The following is a 26,297-nucleotide window of genomic DNA, read 5'->3' as shown; positions in this document are numbered from 1 at the left end:
ATGACTGCTGTCAGCTATAGCCGCCAGCACAAATAATATGCAAAAAAAATCTGACAGACTGCTTGTATTGAAACGGATCGATAGGTCAACTTCAGTACAACCAGCCTGTCTATAGATTAATTGAATCTCGACCTGGCTTGCTGAACCGACCAAGATTCGATCCACCTATAGCTGGCTTAACCATACAGAGCGAGCACAAGTAGTTTAAAACCGATAATGAAATCTGCTGGCACAGTGCAGAAAAGGTTAATGGTAAACGAACCCCTCCAGCACATAAAAAGGGAACGTTAGGTAGGATTTGTAAGTAAGTAAGAAAGGAATACAGCATTTTTAAAACTTTTTTTGCAATGTAAATGAACATGTAACAAAATATAAAAATAGGTGTTATCTAAATTCCGCGGCAAAAGTGGAAATACATCAAGAACACCATATACACTGCACACAAACAAAAGTATGGAAATTGTGTGACTTTCCTTTTTTTTCCCCTCAAGAAATGGATAAACCTCAGTACAATCACCCTAAAAACTTTGTGAAATTACCAGTAAACCTGCAGACCGGAAAAAAAAAAAAAAAAAAAAAAGTGTTCTTTTGGGCTTAAATGTGTATAACTAATAAAGTCACATGATCCAATGACATAATGCATTGGGAGCCAGAGACGTCACGCCGCACAAACCAGAAGTGTACAGTCGGCCATTTTGTTTGTTGGTTTCAACAATACATGGCGGTATACTGTGTGCACCAAAATAGTTGAGTGTAATCTAATGTAACTCCCTCCTCATTGGCCTACCTCATCGCAGGCTATCCCCTCTTCAGTCTATCATGAATGCTGCTGCCAGACTCATCCACCTTACTAACCGTTCCACATCTGCCATCCCTCTCTGCCAATCCCTACACTGGCTTCCCATTGCCCAACGAATAAAATTAAAACATTAACAATAACATATAAAACCATTTATAACTCTGCCCCAAATTACATCACCAATCTTGTCTCCAAGTATCACCCAAACCGTACTCTCCACTCCTCGCATGACCTCCTGCTCTCTAGCGCCCTTGTCTCCTCCTCCCATGCTCATCTCTAGAGCTTCCCCCATCCTCTGGAACTCTCTACCCCAATTTATCAGACTATCGCCTACTCTGCTCACTTTTAGGCGATCTCTGAAAACCTATCTCTTCAGGGAAGCCTATCCTGCCCTCAGCTAATAACGGAATCTTCTACTCCTCCTACCAGTCCATTCCCCACAGTTATTACCTTTTGTACCACTAGCCCTCCCTCTTAGATTGTAAGCTCCAAGGATCAGGCCCTCCTAACCGTCTTGTATTGAACTGTATTGTCTCCTGTTATATTGTATTGAACTGTATTGTTGCTGTATTGTCTCCCGTTATATTGTAAAGTGCTGAGCAAACTGTTGGCGCTATATAAATCCTGTATAATAATAAGCAATAAAATGTTAGTTTTTATTTGGAGAGCAATATATTTCCTTCTTTATTCCGGCTGTACTACCAATATCCACTCAAGGATTGCACAGGATGGAGATGGATTGAGAAGCATCTGTGGTATAGGGGACCCCACTACAAGAGGCAAGCGCATTAGACCTACTTGTGAGATCGATTAGAAAGGTGAGCGCATATTATTGCCAGTGAAGGGTTATCCACACGTGGTGACTATATAAAAAAAGGGGAGTATTATTAAAGTAGAGTGAAAAAGTGACAGTTGACACGGCTGGATGACTACACAAGAAGGATATTTCTGAGAATATAGGAACACTTGGGGCTCTTATGTTTTGTCACAGTGAATGTTGATTTTTCAGGATATGTGGTGTACTATGAATGTATATGATATACGCATGTTTCATGATTATTATTTTTCTTGGTATAGTTGGGATTCAAATGTTTTTTTCAGTAGCGCACAGTATATGACTTTATGATTTATCACTAGTAACATTTGCGCAGCGTGGCACTTATTCATTTATAGTATTATATTTATACATAAGAAATTACTTTTATTTTGGGTTTTTGTAATGTCTACATTAGAGTTTGCTGTATACGTTCCCTTTAAAGATGTACGGCAGCAGTATTAGAATGCGGCTGCACATGCGATGCATTTTGATTTTTTCATGTTTTCAGGTGCAAAGGGGAACTTCAAAGTGCCTGCAGAATCCTGGGGGTTCCACCACTCATCAATAATTGCCGCGCTGCCGGAAGGGGTAGGTGCTTTTTCTACGGTCCCTGGCAGCAATACCAAAGCATATGCAGAATGGAACGGCAATGTATCATGGAATCAAGCTGAGATCTGTTGGATAGTGGCTGCTTCAGGTGACAGGGGAATGAACAGTTACAGAATAACATTATCCCTGATCAGGGGTGTCCTGTTATACATCTCCATTGTTACGCCTGAAGAATTTCTATTAGGGAATGTGGGGGTAGATGACAGCGCGGTACATTGCAAACATGGGTAGGGGCTTGTCACTCACGGCAAGCCAGAGATGGGGCTGGATTCTCCAGGATTTTCTTAACTGCAATTACTGGACCATGGATTGAATATTGCTTGAGCCAGCAGGATCCACAGGGCAGGATTTAAATCAATAATTTCACTCCAAAAAACTTTTGGTTTTCTCCCCTCCGAGCCCCTTCCTTCAAATTCTATTTAAATGTATCTTTGCAGTGCAAAACCACAATAAGAGAACATGCTGAAGCAGAAGTCCTGACAAAATTGGGACAAAAACCAAAGCTCATGAAAAGAGAAAATTAGTGGTGCAGTGAAATGAAAATTCAAGAGCGAAACCGAAAATTCAGCCAAAAACCGAAATGGACTAATAATTAGGTGTTCTTGCATGGCAGACCACTTACTGTTATCTCACATATATCCTTATTATTATTATTATAGCCAAATTTACCACCCTAACTCCTCCCAGTTTTTACACTACATAGACAAGTAATATACTGAAACGTGCAGGTTGTTCCCGATTGGTGTGCTATTACTTTGTGGAAAGTTTCGCCGAATGGTTCACGAACTATCGGTGTTTTTGTGGTGAAATTGGTCCCGTAGGAATGAATGGTGGAATGTTCAAAACATTGGCCAATCAGTGATCACATGATCGGGACATTGTACAGAGGTCCCGTCCGCCGATCGGTGTTTCACTGTGTTCGGAGGACAAAGCGGGCACCGGATCGCGGTGCTGCGCACTCCGAGGGAGCGCGCACAAGCAGGGTGCGGGGAGGCCGTTTATAAAACGGCCACCCGTCTCTGCACTGCCACCGTCCGGCCGTTTATATGCAACGGCCGGTCAGGAAGTGGTTAAGAGATGATTTTTGTGGGAACAACTGATTTCCAGAGTCGTGGTATAACCCTTCTAGCGGCTGTCAGAATATGCATTTCCAACCTCTTAGATTGCTTAGAGATACCCCTGAAGGGTAGCCCCAAAAGACAGTATACCCCTGAAGGGTAGCCCCAAAAGACAGTGTAGCAGGTCTAGGGGTAGAGTAACATTGAGTACTTGTTCCAATACCTTTCTAGCCATAGCCCAAAATCTGTGGACAAAACCAAAACGTGTGCGCCAAGGTACCTATTCCTCCCATTCACCTGCAGCACTTGTCAGACAGATTTGGGTTGATCGCATGAAGCACTACAGGGTCTTGTATCAATGTATCAATGTTTTATAGAAGTTTTCTTTATATACAACACAACGAGAGGTCTTAGCAACAGCTTCCCATATCCCCTGCTAATATCATGAATTAATTTAATATGAATTCAAAAAATACAATAAAGTAATATAAATAATTTATTGAAAGTAACACATAAAATTAGCAGAAAATAACATGAAATACACATAAAACTAAAAAACAAATAGATAAAATAACCAGCTTTTCCTGCGTTATTCAACTTCAAATTCAGAGATTGCAGAACTTGTTTCTGCCTTTAGATGTCCTCATTCTGATGGCCAACATCAAACAGCCCATTTCCTCTAAGCCTAGGCCGGGTGTCGGCAACCCGCGGCTCCGGAGCCGCATGCGGCTCTTTTTCACCTTTCCTGCGGCTCCGGAGCACACTGCCCACCAGGTGACAGGCAATAGGGTCGGCAAGCCGCGGCTCTTTTAATGTAGATCTTCTGTGTGCCGGGCGCCCGCTGGCAAACATTGGCTGTCAGGATGTAGGCGGGGCACCCCGGATGTAGGCGGGGCAGCGTGACGAACTCCTCTCCTCTCACAGTCCGCCCTGAAGACCAGAACGGCGCGGGAACCCAGCGAGAGGAACGCGCGGAGCAAAGGTAAGTGAATTCACACAATATGGGGAATGAATTACTATAGGGGGGATGAATTACTATAGGGGGGATGAATTACTATAGGGGGGATGAATTACTATAGGGGGGATGAATTACTACGGGGGATGAATTACTACAGGGGGGATGAATTACTACAGGGGGGATGAATTACTACAGGGGGGATGAATTACTACAGGGGAGATGAATTACTATATGAGGGATGAATTACTATATGAGGGATGAATTACTATATGGGATGAATTACTATGGGGGATGAATTACTGTGGGGGATGAATTACTATAGGGGGGATGAATTACTATATGGGGGATGAATTACTATAGGGGGGATGAATTACTATAGGGGGGATGAATTACTATAGGGGGGATGAATTACTATAGGGGGGATGAATTACTACGGGGGATGAATTACTATATGGGGGATGAATTACTATAGGGGGGATGAATTACTATGGGGGATGAATTACTATATGGGGGATGAATTACTATGGGGGATGAATTACTATGGGGGATGAATTACTATATGGGGGATGAATTACTATATGGGGGATGAATTACTATATGGGGGATGTATTTTCAGTTTTAAAAATGTTTCTCTCAAAATAAATTTCAATCGTGGTTTTGGCGAGATTTGGCTCAGTCGAAAAAAAAGGTTGCCCACCACTGACCTAAGGCTATGATTGTGATTATGACTATACACTGTGGCCCTGATTAACCCTTTGCTTACTGGGCCCTTAAACCCCCTTCATGACCAGAGCGTTTTTTGCAATATATGCAGTGTCGGATTTGTTTTAAATGTTGCAATGGTTTTGCGGCTCCCAGTCTTTTTTTCCCTCTCGGAAATGGGTCCAAGTGGCTCTTTATGTCTTAAAGGTTGCAGACCCCTGGCCTAGGCCATCCCAGACAAGCTCCCAGGCCTGTGACCTGCCCGTGTGCTCCATCAACTGACTGGCTCCTTGTGCTGCTTCTACCTCTCACACTCCAGCTCTGACCTGGTGTCAGCCTCTAGCAGTCTCTGTACAGCAGATTCAGGTACTTACTTAAAACCCAAAAACATTTAACCCTTTTGTGCTGATGTCTCCTGGCTTTTTAAGAGCTTTTAGATGCCGGGAGGCGGATATTTAGGTCATGTGACCGCCATGAGTGGTGGTCTCGATTGGAAAGCTCCTGATGGCAAGCATGCATTGGAAGCTAAATGATCACCGCCGGCTACCGTGCTTGGAGCGTGCAGGCAGCGAGTAAATGGTTCATACGGGAATGTATCTATGCAGAGGTAGGCCCACTGGCTGGCCGGCCGCATGTCAAGGAGTTAATAACAGATCTGGTATTTGTGTCTTTTATATCTGCCTGGAGTTCAGCTTCTCAAGAGTTGTCTAGAAATATCTACAGCCCCAATGTTAACCCCTTCATGGCCAGAGCTTATAGAAAGCCTGGATGTCCAGGCCAAAATGATCAACGTCCATATGCACTGCAATAACTTCAGGACTTATTTTCCTACCCAAATACTTGGATATTTAGGAACATATTAGATTTATTAGATGTTTGAACTTTATACCCTGCTACGGTTTTTGTTACTGTATTCTGACAATTGGACAAAAATGTGCGTTTTCTGTAATTACTGTACTAAAAAGAGGTCAGACTCACCACTTCCCTCTCTCACGTCAGAGTGCTCAGTCCCCCCCCCCCCCCATACACTTCAGAGTCCTCAGTCTCTATCCACCCCCCCCTCCAAATACACATCGGACACCTCAGTCTCCAACCTTCCCCCTGCCCCCATACACATCAGAGTCCTCAGGTCTCCTCACCACCATACACATCCCACCATATACAGAGTCTTCACTCCCCCTACCACACACAGAGTTCTCAGTCCCTCACTGCACATCAAATACCTCAGTCTCCTCACCTCCATACACATCAGAGATGTCATTCCCCCATACACTTCAGAGTCCCCAGTCTCTATACATATCAGAGTCGTCAACACACACACACACTACTCAGCCCCCCTCACCACCTTATTTACATCAGAGTCCCCAGTCTTTATCCCCTGCCCCCCCCCCCCCTTACACATCAGAGATCAGAGTCCTCAGTCTCCCCCCTCAATGCACATCAAAGACCTCAGTCTTCTTGCCTCAATACACATCAGAATCCTTAGTCCCCTCTACAGACACATCAGAGTCCCCCAGTCTCTACCCCCCCCCCCCCCATACTCATCAGAATCCTCAGTCCCCTCTACAGACGCACTAATAGAGAAAAACAAAACAGAGGGCGCACCGGCCGTGTGCATTACCTTTAAAAGTATATTTATTAAATATAAAAAAGTATTCTACTCACAACAGTAAATAAATACAAGGCACGTCATGAAGGGACCGCTCTGTCTTATAATGAGAATGATGGACATCCAAAAGGCTGACGTGTTTCGAGGACCAGCCTCTTCCTCTACTAGTACTTTTGGACTCCCCGGTTCTTTGAGGGCGGCAAGGCGTGCATATTTGAAGATTTTCGTTGTGTGGTCCCTATGACAGAGCCCATCCCTAAGCGCAGGCGTATCTGGGTTTTTCCACTTCCACAACCCTCTACAAACGCATCAGTTTCCCCCAATCTCTATCCCCCCCCCCCACCCCACACACATCAGAGTCCTCAGTCTCCCCCTCCCTCCCCCAGTGCACATCAAAGACCTCAGTCTCCCCCATACATATCAGAGTTGTCATCCCCCCACCCCACATACACAGTGTCCACACACACACAGTCTGCAGTCCCCCCCCCCCCCCCCAATGCACATCAAAGACCCCAGTCTCCTCACCTCCATACATATCAGAGTCCTCAGCCCCCAGCCCACTCCAGCTGTAGTGTAATGAGCATGCCAAAAGGAGGAGAGAGCAGAGTGACAGAGATAAGCTCAACAGTCTGCCATTTCTCCTTTTACCATCCTTTCAGACTGGAGAAGACCATTAAAAGTTACTGAACTGCAGCAAAGAAAAATCAGGTCTCTTGCCTGACAGGGTCGTGCTATGTAGCAGAGCTGTGCAAATCTCAGGACCGGGTGGACATAAATAAAAATCCTTTGACAGGTAAAACAGCTCCCTTCTCAGTATTTCATCGGCGTATTTAGCGGTTTGTCCGGAGTTCAGCTTTAAGTCTCATCTTAAAAGCACAAATATCAGTGAGATTCTTTTGTCTTGTAAAGCCGCTCTCTAGAGTCTACAAACTGATTTATGCTGATGTGTCAGGATGAAGGAACCATAAAAAAGCAGCGTGTTCTGAACATCATACCAGGCCCAGTAGGAGGTGGTGGATATTACAGTCATTATACGGCACTGCTGCCATTATTTGAGCTTACAATGCAGGGTTCTCCCGATAAAGGTAGTGAGCCCTCTCCGGCACGGCTGGACTCCGTCTCATTACCTGTCTTCTATACTCCCGGGGCAGAATTAGCCTCTGTAATGACATCTTGTTAAGCTCGTCATAGATTTACAGACTGAGCAGTAAGCAAACTTTTGCACCGCCGTGTAATGGCGCAGAGCCGCTCACACCGGTCTGGGTCACGGCATCAGCAAGAGCCGCACATCCCACAGTCACTAATTTGGCGCTTAATAATGAAATATGGGGATCACTTCTCTCAGTATCCTACAAGTTCATCAGCAAAGTACAAGAAACAGACTTTACTTGCATTAAGAGACCCTTCATCTGAAATGAAAATGTCTATAGCGCGCATGAACTTTTTTTTCTTTTTTTTTTTTTGCAGTATCATCCAAGTAAGCCTGAAAGTGTTACCAAACCCCGGACCCTGCATTCCCTATATCTGGTCTCCCCGGACCCCGCATTCACTATATCTGGTCTCCCCGGACCCCGCATTCGCTACATCTGGTCTCCCCGGACCCCGCATTCGCTACATCTGGTCTCCCCGGACCCCGCATTCGCTACATCTGGTCTCCCCGGACCCCGCATTCGCTACATCTGGTCTCCCCGGACCCCGCATTCGCTACATCTGGTCTCCCCGGACCCCGCATTCGCTACATCTGGTCTCCCCGGACCCCGCATTCGCTACATCTGGTCTCCCCGGACCCCGCATTCGCTACATCTGGTCTCCCCGGACCCCGCATTCGCTACATCTGGTCTCCCCGGACCCCGCATTCGCTACATCTGGTCTCCCCGGACCCCGCATTCGCTACATCTGGTCTCCCCGGACCCCGCATTCGCTACATCTGGTCTCCCCGGACCCTGCATTCCCTATATCTGGTCTACCTAGACCCCACATTCACAGCATGGTCAGTTTTCTAGCTGTGCTGGGAACTCAGCCTTCATGACTCCAATGAACAGACTTGTCCTCACACAACCTTCCTACACAGCCATTCCCTGGGAAGATCAGTGTTCTGCTGTTTCTCCTCCCCCACCTCTTTATGCAACTGAGAACAGGGGGTATGTGATCACATATGAAAAAGGGGGGAAAGGTGTTTATTATTATTATTTTTTTTAACCTATACACAAATGTTTTGCCTTTCATTTCCATTTTAAACTGTACGGGTTGTTTTACAAGGTGAGAGTTCACGTATATTTTAAAGTGTTACTAAACCCCGGACCCTGCATTCACTATATCTGGTCTCCCCGGACCCTGCATTCACTATATCTGGTCTCCCCGGACCCCGCATTCACTATATCTGGTCTCCCCGGACCCCGCAGTCACTATATCTCGTCTCCCCAGGCCCCGAAGTCACTATATCTGGTCTCCTCGGACCCCGCATTCACTATATCCGGTCTCCCCGGACCCCGCATTCACTATATCCGGTCTCCCCGGACCCCGCATTCACTATATCCGGTCTCCCCGGACCCCGCATTCACTATATCCGGTCTCCCCGGACCCCGCATTCACTATATCCGGTCTCCCCGGACCCCGCATTCACTATATCCGGTCTCCCCGGACCCCGCATTCACTATATCCGGTCTCCCCGGACCCCGCATTCACTATATCCGGTCTCCCCGGACCCCGCATTCACTATATCTGGTCTCCCCGGACCCTGCATTCACTATATCTGGTCTCCCCGGACCCTGCATTCACTATATCTGATCTACAGTACACAGAACATGGAAATGCAATTATTTTAGTAAATATAAACTACTAAATAGCTTTTCTCATCAGCAGTATCTAGCAGTCTTGTGACTATCAGTGTCGAGCAGAGCACTGGTTAAAGCTTAAAGGAGGAGTTTTCATTTTGCTCTAGGAGGATGAAGAACTCCTGACCTCTCTCTGGACCGTGCTGATTGGTGTGTAATGCTAGAGGGTTTTTTTTTTTTTTTCTTGGGAGAGTGCATGTGATCAGCACAGGGCCAAACTGAGCATGTGCAGAGTGGCTCCACATATGTCTTATCAAGAGATAAGACGGGAACAAAGGAAGAAGGGGAGGATCAGAGAAGACAGGATCAAAAAGCATTTTTACACAATGTGGAGGATTAACCCCTTAGGTTCCACAGTGAGTATAACAAGCATGCTTTACTACATATGCAGACTGATTTTACTGTTGGGGGTTTAGTAACACTTTAAAGTTGAAGATGAATCTGCTTAGATTTTGCCTTTCCAGCACCCTCATCCCCCTTTCACTAATGACATTTTTAAATAAAATATTCTTACTTTCATAACATACATTATGTTAGAAAAAGTGATGTCATCACTGGGTCTCTGTTCTTCTCTATCCACTTGCCGATCAGTCATGTACCTGGTGCATCACTGTGGTTGTACAGGGATGATGCCTGCAGCTGCAGGCATCACCCTGAGACCACTTTTTTTTTTTTTTGGAGCCGGTCGGCTCCTTTTGTAATAGTAATTGGGGTGGCTAACTAGCACTCAATTGTGATTACAAGCAGCGGCTTTAAGGGAAGCTCCTATCCCACCGGGAGTCCTGACTGACCGTCTGATGCTTCCGCCATCTGATCACAGAGCTGAACAAAGACTGGAACGGCTTTCTTCAGCTCTGTGATACAGTAACCCGGAAGGGATGACCTTACATTACGTCTGGTTTATTCGGAAAGAAACGGCGCCATTTTATAAAAGAAAAGCATTTAATCACACTGATCATGGTGAGATTAATTGCTTTTAAGAGCAGAAGATGGATTTGGGGTCTTAATGGCGCCGGATCCCTCCATAAAGAGTACCTGTCACATGGCTATTGCCATCACAAGGGATGCTTACATTCCTTGTGACAGCTATAAAAGTGATTTTTTTTTTTTAAAGCGATAGTGTAAATTAAAATATATATAAATAATTAAAGTGCCCCCATCCAATCATGCTTGCGCGCACAGGCGAACATATCAGTCGGTCCCGCATGTACTCGCCCCACACACGTGAGATATCTCCACAAACGTCACATCATGGGCAGTAATTCTAGAACCAGACCTCCTCTGAAAATCTAAACTGGTAATCTGTAAAGGTTTTTAAAGCATTGCCTATGGATAGTAACAATTAAATCGTTTGATGCACAGGCGTGCGCAATTTTAAAGTGTAATATGTTTGGTATGTATTTACTCAGCGTAACAGCTTTTTTTATTTTACAAAAAAATTGGGTTATATATTGCGGTTTTTGTATTAAAAATTCAAAAACACAAATTTTTTCCCCCCAAAATTTATAATTTTATAATTCAGAAAGCTTGTCTGAGAAAAAAGGGGGGCAGAGAGCTGAAGTTACACTCTACAGAGCTCAGTGAGGAGAGCTCTGAAAGCTGATTGGAGGAAAGGTACACACCTCTCCTCCACACAGGAACAGAGCTGGGGCTGTCAATTTGCTGGAGCTCTCTCCCCTGTCACCAGTTCTTTTGGTGTCAGGAAAATTTGTCACAAAATTATGCAGATATCAGGAAGGAGGCAACAGACAGAAAATACATTTAGTGCTCTAGATTCAAACAAGTACACACTGTAGAGGGATATGCTTTGTTCACATTTCATGCCTGAGATTTACAACCATTTTAATACAGGAATGGAAAGTGGGTGTCCTGTTTAGCAGAGCTGCACAATGATTGTGCTTTTCCTTTCAATGCAAGGCCATCACTCTGCCCAGACTGATTGAAAACAGAATCCCTGTGTGGATAAAAGGAGTTTATGTTGGCAGCACAGTGGCTAAATGGTTAGCACTTCCACCTGGCAGTACTAGGGTTGTTGGTTCCAATCCCAACCACGGCACTGTCTGCCTGGAGTTTGCATGTTCTCCCTTTGCCGGCGTGGGTTTCCTCCGGGTACTCCAGTTTCCTCCCACACTCCAAAAGACATGCTGGTAGGTGAATTGGCTCCTGTCTAAATTGGCCCTAGTATGTGTATGTATGAATGTGAGTTAGGGACCTTAGATTGTACACCCCTTGAGGGTTAGGGACTGATGTGAATGTACAACATACATGTAAAGTGCTGTGTAAATTTACAGCACTATATAAGTACCTGAAATAAATAAAATCTCATTGGCTGTTCAGCGAGGATGCTGCCAACATTCTCTGAGAGACTCCACTGGAGAGAATCGTTCGCGCTATACATATGGAACAGCAAGCAGTGAAGAAGTCACATCAGAAATTACTTTTAGTCAAACGTTAACATCATTTCAGATAGCAGACAGGGAAAAAAAAACACAACAAACAAACCCTATAATTTTCTCTTTTTTGGCACATTTCTAAATCTCACAGCTTTTAATATTAAGAACATAATTCAAGCGTAATTGCAGAACACAAGCAGTCGATAACATTTATAAATGAAGACGCCTAATGATTTGAACTATCAGACGTCTACACAGCTGGCAGTAATTTAAGAACCTGCTAAAAACGCATTGTTACAATGAAAGGGGCTTCATCTTCCGATTCACGACGCGCTTCGCCACCTAGTGTCCGAATAATTCAACTGCAGGTCCCTGAACAATGCCAAAAAAAAAAACCCTCGCCTAGGTCGTTATGTTTTTCTTCTGAAACAGAATTGTTTTCCTTTTATGTAAATGGTCTCATTTGTTTTTGGTGGTGTACCAGCACTCCTTGAGTGAACTGTGTGGATCCATCACCGTCTTGCTGAGAATTTGCATTATTAGCAGACAGTTATGCTAATAGCTCTGAATATGGTAGAGGTATTTAACAGGCTAGTTTGCATAGATTAGAACAGGCACAAATGCCACCAAGCGCCAGTTGAGCCCAAGGAGGGGAGGGAGAGTCTCTTTATTATTCCACCATTATAATTTTATATTTATTAGCATGGAAAGAAATTAACATCATTTATTAATTACATTTCTTCGTAATGAGCAACATTAGTTGGAGGACATTAACAGCACAAAAAACGTACAGAGAAGCACTCGGGATTTTCAGGCACTGTGCATTTTAAGTTATCATTGTCACAATGACTATAAACACTAACAGAGAATGACATTTAATTTGCTAAAGCACTGCGGACTTAATTCACAAAGCTAACACACTAGGGTAATGATACGGAGTTTCAACAAAAAAAGTTATTTGCAGCCCAAAGCAAACTGAAAATTACAGTTACATGGCTGGAAATAAAAAAAGATACTTTGAATTGAGCCTTATGCATTAAACTGTTTTTTTTTCTTATTGGAAGAAATAAAAACTAACAAAAAAAAAACAACACGAAAGTAAAAAAGTGGAACAGAACCAGTGAGGATTTTCTATGTTCTAGGGATGAACTAGAAATGTTAATTTGTTCCCTGAAAAATTTACCCTTTTTCTGGGCTTCCCTCTGATAAACAACCGTACACTTCCTGGTATGTGAGGGTGCCTAGGCTCTCCTGTACTTACAGCCTCTAGATGTATATCTGCAGTGTGAGATCTTTGAGACTCCTGCCTCTGGCTATTAGTTGCTGGATTTTGGGAGTGAGATTTGGCACGGTCACTGTTGTGCTGCCTATTGTTCTCCTTGCTGCATGAGGAAGCAAAGCCCTGCCTCTATCAAGATGGCGGCTTTCAAAACAAAGACACAGTGCAACTGTAGATACATTGGTATTCTTAGAAGCACAGTGGTCTTTTTGCAATTTCTTTGACCCCCCCTGCCAAAGTGGGGCCGCCTTGGAGGTTTATGGACTCAAGACTGAACTACCACACTCCCCTTTATTTCCAGGAGGTTCTTACTTTATGGACAGTGCAGAACCGGGCATGGGAGGTCAGTAATTGGAAAGATCAGCTGCTGACAGACCACAGACAATACTGGTGCTTTGACAACTGTGCCCGAAAAGGGGAAACAGAGTGCACAGTGCCATTCCTCAAAGTATCTGTGAACTCAAAGTGTCATTTTTCATCTGAGGCTCCCAAATATATTTGTGTGACTTTACATGTCCTTTTCTTTTAAAAATGTTGCAGTAAATACATGGTGATCCTGTTATTTACCAGTGCCTCCTCTTCCTGATAGCAAAACTCTGCAGGCAGATCTTCCCTGTGCTGCGTGGTCACCTACCTGCTCAAGCTCCTTTTCTCTTGCCAACAGCCACACAAACACAGGGCTTCTTCTGTTCCTCTCATCTCACACATCTCCACACGACAGGCAGGAAGACCCGGTGGGGTCTCCAAGAAGCCTGGCTGTCAGAATAGGAGTGGAAAAGCAGCATGCTTCACGGGATCACACTATATACAGTCAGGTCCATAAATATTGGGACATCGACACAATTCTAACATTTATGGCTCTATACACCACCACAATGGATTTGAAATGAAACAAACAAGATGTGCTTTAACTGCAGACTGTCAGCTTTAATTTGAGGGTATTTACATCCAAATCAGGTGAACGGTGTAGGAATTACAACAGTTTGCATATGTGCCTCCCACTTGTTAAGGGACCAAAAGTAATGGGACAATTGGCTTCTCAGCTGTTCTAAGGCCAGGTGTGTGTTATTCCCTCATTATCCCAATTACAATGAGCAGATAAAAGGTCCAGAGTTCATTTCAAGTGTGCTATTTGCATTTGGAATCTGTTGCTGTCAACTCTCAAGATGAGATCCAAAGAGCTGTCACTATCAGTGAAGCAAGCCATCATTAGGCTGAAAAAACAAAACAAACCCATCAGAGAGATAGAAAAAACATTAGGCGTGGCCAAAACAACTGTTTGGATCATTCTTAAAAAGAAGGAACGCACCGGTGAGCTCAGCAACACCAAAAGACCCGGAAGACCACGGAAAACAACTGTGGTGGATGACCGAAGAATTCTTTCCCTGGTGAAGAAAACACCCTTCACAACAGTTGGCCAGATCAAGAACACTCTCCAGGAGGTAGGTGTATGTGTGTCAAAGTCAACAATCAAGAGAAGACTTCACCAGAGTGAATACAGAGGGTTCACCACAAGATGTAAACCATTGGTGAGCCTCAAAAACAGGAAGGCCAGATTAGAGTTTGCCAAACGACATGTAAAAAAGCCTTCACAGTTCTGGAACAACATCCTATGGACAGATGAGACCAAGATCAACTTGTACCAGAGTGATGGGAAGAGAAGAGTATGGAGAAGGAAAGGAACTGCTCATGATCCTAAGCATACCACCTCATCAGTGAAGCATGGTGGTGGTAGTGTCATGGCGTGGGCATGTATGGCTGCCAATGGAACTGGTTCTCTTGTATTTATTGATGATGTGACTGCTGACAAAAGCAGCAGGATGAATTCTGAAGTGTTTCGGGAATATTATCTGCTCATATTCAGCCAAATGCTTCACAACTCATTGGACGCCGCTTCACAGTGCAGATGGACAATGACCCAAAGCATACTGCAAAAGCAACCAAAGAGTTTTTTAAGGGAAAGAAGTGGAATGTTATGCAATGGCCAAGTCAATCACCTGACCTGACTCCGATTGAGCATGCATTTCACTTGCTGAAGACAAAACTGAAGGGAAAATGCCCCAAGAACAAGCAGGAACTGAAGACAGTTGCAGTAGAGGCCTGGCAGAGCATCACCAGGTATGAAACCCAGCGTCTGGTGATGTCTATGTGTTCCAATTGTGTAATCGACTGCAAAGGATTTGCAACCAAATATTAAAAAGTGAAAGTTTGATTTATGATTATTATTCTGTCCCATTACTTTTGGTCCCTTAACAAGTGGGAGGCACATATGCAAACTGTTGTAATTCCTACCCCGTTCACCTGCTTTGGATGTAAATACCCTCAAATTAAAGCTGACAGTCTGCAGTTAAAGCACATCTTGTTTGTTTCATTTCAAATCCATTGTGGTGGTGTATAGAGCCAAAAATGTTAGAATTGTGTCGATGTCCCAATATTTATGGACCTGACTATATATATATATATATATATATATATATATATATATATATATATATATATATATATATATATATATATATATATATATATATATATACACACACACACATATACATATATACACACACATATACATATATACACACACATACATATATACACACACACACACACACATACATATACACATACATACAGATTGTAGGCTCCAAGGATCAGGCCCTCTAATCCCTCTTGTATTGAACTGTATTGTCACTGTACTGTCTCCCTCCTAATGTAAAGTGCTGAGCAAACTGTCGGCGATATAGAAGTCCTGTATAATAATTTTTTACTTTTTTCATAACTGAAGTCACATGACTGATGTGCTCCAAAGCATGTAAAACGGCCCTGGGCAAAAGACTCAGCAGCAACATCAGCAAGACATGCAATGCTTAGCAGCCTTGCCCTGCCCACAGACTAGGCTATGTAGTGAAGCGGTAAAAGCGATAGATCACGTGGCCCAAGATTAAAAAGGTATGCTCAGTATATAGAAGGCTGCATTGTATGGATAAATTGTACAGTATTATTCACAGACTATATGGATAGAAACACACATCTGCCCCCCTGCCTTTTTTTTTTTTTTTTAAACACAGTGATGCAGAGGTGGTTAAAGCTGAAAACCAGATTGAAAAAAAAACAAAAAAAAACCTTTGAATTTAAATAGAATTCTCAATAGACACAAAGTTATATAAACCCATTTTTACGTACAACAAATGCCTTTACAAACCCAGAAATTACCCTGTGAGTGCAGCAGAGCTGTGAGAGGGGCCGAGCAGGCTCCATCCACTACAGGCTGCCTGCAGAAAACTACAGGAGGGGCGGAGACAAGACCAGTCACCCTGCACAAAAGAGAGAGAGCAGCAGTGACCGGTCTTTATTACAGGAAGCTCCTGCGCAGAGGATAGTACAGGAGTTTTATTGTAGACTACTGGACAGATCTGGAAAAAATACACAAAGGACACCTAAACAGAATACACATTTAGACAATATCTTTTTCTGAAAATTTTTCTTTTATCCTTTTTGTATCTATCGTTTGTTCTCTGTGCACGTTAAAATATATTCCACAACTTTTATAGTTGATTCTCTATACAGATTGTGTGCATTTTATGACTTGTACTTTGTTGCAGCCATATAAAAACTGTGCTGTAAACTAGAACATGGCTTTCTAGTGCCATCTGGTGGAAAGAAAACAGAATTGAGGTTTTGTGGAAATGTAAAAAGAAAAGAAAAATAAAAATTACTTCATTATTACTTTATTCTGTAACTACATTCCAGGCACTTTAAAATCTGAAATATATGTAAGGATTATTAATTTCTAATAATCTGGGATGTGGGAACACAAGATAGTGCTTGCAGCTACCGTTTGTACACTTGGGGGGGGGGGGTCGTTATGCATAATAATTTATGCTTTTTAATTTAACTAGTAAGTGCAGGAGTTAACTATTTTTTTTCTTTTTGCAGTTTATAATCTGTGGCAACCACAAAAAAAAAAGTGCGCATAAAAAAAAGGGAGAGGTTTGTTCATCTGTTTTTGCGGTCCACTAAAGCTGAATGCCAGGCAGAGATTATGTCAGGTCTTGACAAATATGCTTTGTATCTAGGAGCTAGTTAAAAAAGGAGCCAGTTTTTTTTTGTTTGTTTAGTATAGTATAGGTTGTCAGCGCTTGGTGCAAGGCATCCTTTGGGCGACAAAGTTCATGCAATGCTGCTTACCACGCAAAAAAAGCACCATGTATTAGGTGCCATTGAAAATAAATTCACCTGAACCTATGTTTTGCAATCATGGCGATCCCGAAATATCCAGGTGTGAATGGAGCCACCCTGGTTCACGCACACGCAATTCTGATGCATTTTCAAACTCACAGATTCGCATAAACAGGCTAGATATTATGTGTTCCTATTGAGGTGGTACACACACTCACACCAAAAAAACTTAATGTATGAGTTAGTAGTGGTGTGTTTCAGACTTGCAAGTGATAAAGTAGAGTGGCATGTGTAGATAAATCCTGTATTATAATAATAATAAATAATAATAAGTGTTCACATAGGATTGCTATTGACAGGAGTTTTTGCATTCAAGTCTATGGGAGGCAGTGCAGGAACCCAAGACCAGGATGCAATTTCTAGTTGCCTGGTGTCTGGGATTTGTTGAGCCCTGTAGTGTGTGTGTATATGTTATATACCATATTTTTCGCTCCATAAGATGCACTCCCCCCCCCCCCCCCAAAAAGGGGGGAAAATGTCAATGCGTCTTATAGAGCAAATATGGAGCGGCCAGTCCGGTATTTCTGCCGCCGTGTCAGAGTACCGGGCCGGCCGCTCAGCTCTTTTCTGCAGCAGGACCTTACCTGTTCCTTTGGTCCAGCGCTGTGAAGTCTTCCCGTACCGGCTGTGATAGCCGGGTGTCCACTGCGCATGCGCGAGAAGCGCTGCGCTTTGTGAATGGTCCGGCGTCTTCTGGGACACATGACAGGTCCCAGAAAATGCCGGGCCATTCACAAAGCGCAGCACTTCTCGCGCATGCGCAGTGGACACCCAGCACAGCCGGGTGCCCGCACTAAAGGGAGGACAACTCTGCGGAAGTGGGAGTGGGTACCTGTCAAATTCAGGTACCCGTTCCCCCTCCCTCCCCAAAGGTCCACAGTCTCTTGGTCATCCCTGACCTGTCTGCCGTCTCTGGCCATCGCCTGTACTGCGCCCGCGGTCCCTTGGTCATCTCCTGTACTGCGGCCGCGGTCTCCGGTCATCTCCTGTACTGCGGCCGCGGTCTCCGGTCATCTCCTGTACTGCGGCCGCGGTCTCCGGTCATCTCCTGTACTGCGGCCGCAGTCTCCGGTCATCTCCTGTACTGCGGCCGCAGTCTCCGGTCATCTCCTGTACTGCGGCCGCAGTCTCCGGTCATCTCCTGTACTGCGGCCGCAGTCTCCGGTCATCTCCTGTACTGCGGCCGCAGTCTCCGGTCATCTCCTGTACTGCGGCCGCAGTCTCCGGTCATCTCCTGTACTGCGGCCGCAGTCTCCGGTCATCTCCTGTACTGCGGCCGCAGTCTCCGGTCATCTCCTGTACTGCGGCCGCAGTCTCCGGTCATCTCCTGTACTGCGGCCGCAGTCTCCGGTCATCTCCTGTACTGCGGCCGCAGTCTCCGGTCATCTCCTGTACTGCGGCCGCAGTCTCCGGTCATCTCCTGTACTGCGGCCGCAGTCTCCGGTCATCTCCTGTACTGCGGCCGCAGTCTCCGGTCATCTCCTGTACTGCGGCCGCAGTCTCCGGTCATCTCCTGTACTGCGGCCGCAGTCTCCGGTCATCTCCTGTACTGCGGCCGCAGTCTCCGGTCATCTCCTGTACTGCGGCCGCAGTCTCCGGTCATCTCCTGTACTGCGGCCGCAGTCTCCGGTCATCTCCTGTACTGCGGCCGCAGTCTCCGGTCATCTCCTGTACTGCGGCCGCAGTCTCCGGTCATCTCCTGTACTGCGGCCGCAGTCTCCGGTCATCTCCTGTACTGCGGCCGCAGTCTCCGGTCATCTCCTGTACTGCGGCCGCAGTCTCCGGTCATCTCCTGTACTGCGGCCGCAGTCTCCGGTCATCTCCTGTACTGCGGCCGCAGTCTCCGGTCATCTCCTGTACTGCGGCCGCAGTCTCCGGTCATCTCCTGTACTGCGGCCGCAGTCTCCGGTCATCTCCTGTACTGCGGCCGCAGTCTCCGGTCATCTCCTGTACTGCGGCCGCAGTCTCCGGTCATCTCCTGTACTGCGGCCGCAGTCTCCGGTCATCTCCTGTACTGCGGCCGCAGTCTCCGGTCATCTCCTGTACTGCGGCCGCAGTCTCCGGTCATCTCCTGTACTGCGGCCGCAGTCTCCGGTCATCTCCTGTACTGCGGCCGCAGTCTCCGGTCATCTCCTGTACTGCGGCCGCAGTCTCCGGTCATCTCCTGTACTGCGGCCGCAGTCTCCGGTCATCTCCTGTACTGCGGCCGCAGTCTCCGGTCATCTCCTGTACTGCGGCCGCAGTCTCCGGTCATCTCCTGTACTGCGGCCGCAGTCTCCGGTCATCTCCTGTACTGCGGCCGCAGTCTCCGGTCATCTCCTGTACTGCGGCCGCAGTCTCCGGTCATCTCCTGTACTGCGGCCGCAGTCTCCGGTCATCTCCTGTACTGCGGCCGCAGTCTCCGGTCATCTCCTGTACTGCGGCCGCAGTCTCCGGTCATCTCCTGTACTGCGGCCGCAGTCTCCGGTCATCTCCTGTACTGCGGCCGCAGTCTCCGGTCATCTCCTGTACTGCGGCCGCAGTCTCCGGTCATCTCCTGTACTGCGGCCGCAGTCTCCGGTCATCTCCTGTACTGCGGCCGCAGTCTCCGGTCATCTCCTGTACTGCGGCCGCAGTCTCCGGTCATCTCCTGTACTGCGGCCGCAGTCTCCGGTCATCTCCTGTACTGCGGCCGCAGTCTCCGGTCATCTCCTGTACTGCGGCCGCAGTCTCCGGTCATCTCCTGTACTGCGGCCGCAGTCTCCGGTCATCTCCTGTACTGCGGCCGCAGTCTCCGGTCATCTCCTGTACTGCGGCCGCAGTCTCCGGTCATCTCCTGTACTGCGGCCGCAGTCTCCGGTCATCTCCTGTACTGCGGCCGCAGTCTCCGGTCATCTCCTGTACTGCGGCCGCAGTCTCCGGTCATCTCCTGTACTGCGGCCGCAGTCTCCGGTCATCTCCTGTACTGCGGCCGCAGTCTCCGGTCATCTCCTGTACTGCGGCCGCAGTCTCCGGTCATCTCCTGTACTGCGGCCGCAGTCTCCGGTCATCTCCTGTACTGCGGCCGCAGTCTCCGGTCATCTCCTGTACTGCGGCCGCAGTCTCCGGTCATCTCCTGTACTGCGGCCGCAGTCTCCGGTCATCTCCTGTACTGCGGCCGCAGTCTCCGGTCATCTCCTGTACTGCGGCCGCAGTCTCCGGTCATCTCCTGTACTGCGGCCGCAGTCTCCGGTCATCTCCTGTACTGCGGCCGCAGTCTCCGGTCATCTCCTGTACTGCGGCCGCAGTCTCCGGTCATCTCCTGTACTGCGGCCGCAGTCTCCGGTCATCTCCTGTACTGCGGCCGCAGTCTCCGGTCATCTCCTGTACTGCGGCCGCAGTCTCCGGTCATCTCCTGTACTGCGGCCGCAGTCTCCGGTCATCTCCTGTACTGCGGCCGCAGTCTCCGGTCATCTCCTGTACTGCGGCCGCAGTCTCCGGTCATCTCCTGTACTGCGGCCGCAGTCTCCGGTCATCTCCTGTACTGCGGCCGCAGTCTCCGGTCATCTCCTGTACTGCGGCCGCAGTCTCCGGTCATCTCCTGTACTGCGGCCGCAGTCTCTGGTCATCTCCTGTACTGTGTCCACAGTCTCTGATCATCTCCTGTACTGTGTCCCCAGTCTCTGGTCATCTCCTATACTGTGTCCCCAGTCTCTGGTCATCCCCTGTACTGTGTCTGCAGTCCATTGGTTCAGAATATTTTTTTCTTGTTTTTCTCCTCTAAAACCTAGGTGCGTCTTATGGTCATGTGCATCTTATGGAGCAAAAAATACGGTACATATACATTAACACAAACACAATATATATGTGTGTACACAAAATCAAGAAGCATTGTATGTACCAGAATTTGACCTGGCATCAGTCCCTTTACAGCAGGGCTCAGACTAAGAAGCAGCACAAAGAGCCAATCAGTTGTGCTCATGAGCTAACAAGGGACCTGCTGATATGAGAAGAGAGCAGGATGACAGGGGGATGATCCTATCATTCTGAAACTGGTGTAAGTACCTGAACTTGTATTTCATGACTTAGATTGGGAGGGGTAGCTCTAGAAGCCAATCAGGTGTTCTGCATGTAGGTGTGTTGATAATGAGCACGTTGACAGGAGGAATAAGCAGAGAGAAGACATTGCTCACTCTGCTCTGTCAGCTTGTGCCAAGAAAGGACCTCCACAGTCTCCTGCTGCTCCTCCTTTACCATCCAATAATCAGGCTGGGGTGGGGAGACGACACCACTGTAGCCCTAAATTGTTACAAAGAAAGTGGTGTCTGTGCTGTACAAATCTCAGGGCTGGATGGACAGAGAATTCAAATGTTATGGCAGCTAAATTCTCCATTATATGCATTCCATCTATTCATTGGGGTCTGCTGCAGTTTTGCTTTAAATTGTCTTTGTATATTGGCAAGCAATTCAGGATTACCAATGGCAGGAGAGAAATATTTTTTTAATTGCTGACAGGAAAGTGCAATATATTACACACCCACACCACCCCTGTTGGGGTAAACAGCTTCCCTTCAGATAAGCTTCTGATACAATGACACCTTTATCTGTGAACATGATAAACACGACTTGTTTTACATAATCCCAACTGTATTTTATATGTGCTAACCTCTAATTAAGCCAATCATTAGTAGCAGCTTGCTAACATAAAATGCTCTGAACAGGCCAGACCTCTTTTATCCAATCAGAAAGAGCCGTCAGTCCCTTTTAAAGGGGCACCAGCATTGGACTCTGCCTGATCTCCCAGGAGAGTTATATGCATATGTATTAGATGTCATTTATATACAGTGAGTGCATTCTGAAGAACCACCTGCTGATTTAGCAAATGAATAATGCAGATTTCTATAAACATTTGTCTGTCAAACCAGGACAACTCTTATGTATTCCCCCCCCAAAAGGTACAAATGTTTTTGGATGTATTCCTTTTAAAAGGGCAGCACAGTGGCTAAATGATTAGCACTTCCGCCTGGCAGTACTAGGGTCGCTGGTTTGAATCCCAACCCCGGAACCACCTGCCTGGAGTTTGCATGTTCTCCCTGTGACTGCGTGGGTTTCCTCTGGGTACTCCGGTTTCCTCCCACACTCCAAAGACATGCTGGTAGGTGAATTGGCTCCTGTCTAAATTGGCCCTAGTATTTGTATGTATGAATGTGAGTTAGGGACCTTAGATTGTACGCCCCTTGAGGGTTAGGGACTGATGTGAATGTACAATATATATGTAAAGCTCAGCGTAAATTGACGGCGCTATATAAGTACCTGAAATAAATAAAAGGAGCAAAATGGTGATCTATTACATATACCAAGGTGGACAAATCAGATAATTCAGGAGCCAGTCAGACCAGCCCAGAAGCCAAGAAGATTTTAGGTTGGCTTCACACCTATACACCTGCATTGTCCTGTGATCTTTTTTTTTTATTATTATTGCTTTAGCAGGTGCATTGTCTTACATTAATGTGTGCCACTATTCCCATCAAAAGCCCCTACAAATGCATGTGGGCAGACCAAAAAAAAACCTGACATGTAAATAACCCTGTGCACATATCGTAAAGTGGAACTTTACCCATAACAACTTGATAAAAATAAAATCATGTTCTTCAGCAAGAAACATACATTCCAGATAGTAGCATAATAAATATGCTACCAAAATTAATGCGTGTTTTAAATTGAATCCAGCATTGTCCCTGTTTCTTCTGCCATTTTGTTGAAGACCAGAAGCAGCATTACAGTGATATTATAGGCAATTGAAGAAGAAAAAAGAAAAAAGGCACACACGCACGCACGCCCTGATCCTCCTCCTTTCAGGTCTCCGGCCAGTGCTCCTGGACCCTCCCTCCTGCTAAGTACCCCCTGAGCAAGCAGGATCACTCCAGAGCTGCTCTGAGTGTTCATTCACACACAGCCATGGCTCGCCCCCTCTCATTGGCGGTCACTGATATCCAGTGAGGAGGTAGAGTCCCCAGAGATTGCCTGTGTGGGCAAACACAGCCCTTGCATGGGAGTATGTTGCAGGATGCCTGTGTGAACAATGCCTAACTGAAAATGATTGGTAGAATAATGCGAGGCTTCATACTGGACAGGCAGCAATTCGAACTGTCAGTGTATTATTATAAAGGATTAATATCGCACCAACAGTTTGCGCAGCGCTTTACAATATAAGGGAGACAGTACAATTCCAATACATTTCAGTACAGAAGGAATAGGAGGGCCCGGCTCCTGGAGCTTACATTCTAAAGGAAGGGGGAGGTGGTACAAAAGGTGATAGCTGCGGGGGATGATCTGGCGGAGGTGATTCAAGTACAGTTCTTAGGTGGAGGAGGGGTAGGCTTCCCTGAAGAAGTGAGTTTTCAAAGATCGCCTAAAGGCAGACAGGGTGGGGGCTGACCGGACATACTGTGGTAGGGAGTTCCAGAAGATGCGAGAGGCTCTGGAGAAGTCCTGGAGGCGAGCGTGGGAGGAGGTGATGAGGGAGCTAGAGAGGAGGATATCATGGGAGGAGTGGAGCGGGCGATATCTGTGGATGAGGTCGGTGATGTAGCTAGGGGTAGTGTTGTGGATGGCTTTGTAAGCTGTGGTTAGTATTTTGAATTTTATACGTTAGGTTAGTGGAAGCCAGTGGAGGGATTGGCAGAGAGGGGCAGCAGTCACTGATTGGTTGATAAGGTGTATGAGTCTAGCAGCAGCATTCATAATAGACTGAAGGGGGGATAGCCTGTTTAATGGTAAACCAGGGAGGAGAGAGTTGCAGTAATTGAGGCGGGATATAACCAAGGCGTGGATAAGTTGTTTTGTGGTGTCATTGGTCAGGAAAGGGCAGATTTTGGACATGTTTCGGAGATTGAGGCGGCAGGATTTAGCCAGTGAGTGGATGTGGGGCCCAAAGGAGATGTCAGAGTCTAGGATTACGCCTAGCACCCGGACATGAGGGGAAGGACCAATGGTAGTGCTGTTGATCTTAATGATAAAGTCATGAGTGGGGGATCGGGGGGGGGAGGAAATATTACAAGCTCAGTTTTTATGTGTATTTTTGTGTAGTTTTCAGTATATCTAGAAACCTAGCAGAAGCAACTTATTTATTCACAACCCCGATAAAGGGGATACAGAACTGAATAAAGAAGCAGGTACTGTTCACATAAAATGAATATTAATGTTTATGGATTTACCATCAAACCTTTCAATCTTTGTACAATTTTAATCTAATCAAGTGCAACGAAAAAAAAAAAAAAAAAAAAAAAGAAATTTACTAGCACAAAAATTGGAACAATATATTCAATACGGCTTCACCTGAATCACTAAGCTCAGTGAACAGTCACCTTATGCACGGTCTATTCCTAGATATCCTGTTGTGGTTCAGTGGCAGCAAGGCAAACTTAGGCACTCGATACAAGGAATACTACTTACTCCAGCAAGCTGCCCATCTTGCATTGGACAGGGCACATAGAGAGGAGGGAGGAAAGATCTTCCTTACAGGATACTCCAGACAGCTGTTATTTGTTGTACACCACAGGCACTGCAAACAAAGAAATCACAAATATATCAGTTTTGCCTGAAGACACATCCACATTCAATAAAAAAAGGTAGTGGGATGCATAGGAATTCACCCAGTAACAGTGCGTTTACATTTTGTTTAGCGCAAATAGGGAAAAAAAAAAAAGAATGTTATTAGGCTGTTTTCTGTGCTGGTAGAATGTCCAAGATTTAAGTAGGGAAATGCAGAATTTACCCACTAGATGGTGATGTAAAAATTTCCTATGATACTTAGCACCTTCTAGTGGCCAACTGTGGTATTTCCTCTTTTAACCACTTGAGCTTCGGAAGATTTGACCCCCTTCATGACATTTTTTTGCTGTTCAGCACTGCGCTAATTTAACTAGTAATTGCTAGGTTATGCAAAGCTGTATGCAAACAAAATTTATATTATAAATTTGAATTTATAATTTTATTTTTTTTTTCACACTAAACAGGGCTTTCTTTTGGTGGTATTTGATCACCAGTAGGTTTTTTATTGTTTGTTTTTTGATATAAATTCAAAAATAAAATAAATCTATATCAATTTCTTTATACATTTTGGCCAAAATGTATTCTGCTACATGTCATTGATAAAAAAAAGAAAAGAAAAATCCAAAAGAAGTGTATATTGATCGGTTTGCGTGAAAGTTACAGTACCTACAAACTATAATATATTAGAATTTTTTTTTCTTTTTACTCTATATGGCAGTGATCAGTGACTTATAATGGAACTGCAATAGTTTGGCAGGCAATCCAACACTGACACTGGGGGGGAACTGACTTACTGCCACTGACATCAAGATTGACATTAAAACAGTGATCACTGTACTAATGAAACTGGCTGGAAAGGGGATAACATCTAATGCAATCAAGGGGCCAAATGTGTGCCTAACTATGTGTAATGTGTACTGCTTTTTACTAATGAACTCTTAGTTTCTCATCCCTGCTGTTACTTTCTACACAGCACTGTGTTCCATGGATTTTTTTTTTCCTTTAACCGCTGGACGTCCGCACTATAGCAGAAATACTGCTACAGGACGGAAGCGGTGTGCAAAATCACACACACACACACACACACACACATATATATACATACATACACACACACACGTGATTTTGCATTTCCAGGTAATCACCCAGGCGGAGATTACTCGCCGGAGCCCGGTGATCTCCAAGGATCTCCAATGGGGAGGATGACTGTTTTGTTTACTAACAGTCCTCCTCCCTGTCAGCTCGGGCACACTGCTGTGGATGGCTGCACACACACAGCAGTGTGATTACAGTGAATCACATACACATTGCCCCCAAGTGAAACACTCCCAGCACACAGTTAACCCTTTGATCGCCCTCATGTTAACCCCTTCCTGCCCAGTTCCATAAGTGCAGTGCTTTCTTTTTTTTCTTTTTTAGCACTGATCACTGTATTGGTGTCACTGGGGATGTTGGCGACACCAAATCAGTTCCCCCCCAGTGTCA

At 45.6% G+C, this 26,297-nt stretch overlaps 1 protein-coding gene across 1 annotated transcript in view; it reads right to left on the bottom strand.

Moving 5' to 3' along the window:
• LOC149470211 (pituitary tumor-transforming gene 1 protein-interacting protein-like) overlaps window positions 1-26,297 on the bottom strand; it is a 99,175-nt gene that overhangs the window by 45,899 nt on the left and 26,979 nt on the right. Inside the window, exon 3 of the mRNA XM_089666415.1 lies at window positions 24,714-24,822. Within this exon, the coding sequence (XP_089522541.1) occupies window positions 24,714-24,822 (109 nt within the window). The remainder of the gene's footprint in view (window positions 1-24,713; window positions 24,823-26,297) is intronic.

Source organism: Staurois parvus, unplaced genomic scaffold, assembly GCF_062004578.1.
Source record: "Staurois parvus isolate SC_StPar_1 unplaced genomic scaffold, SC_StPar_1.0 ptg000051l, whole genome shotgun sequence".
In the NCBI taxonomy this organism is placed as follows: Eukaryota; Metazoa; Chordata; class Amphibia; order Anura; family Ranidae; genus Staurois; species Staurois parvus.
The sequence above is the reverse complement of the archived record's forward strand: the minus strand, read 5'-3'. Positions and strand labels throughout refer to the sequence as shown.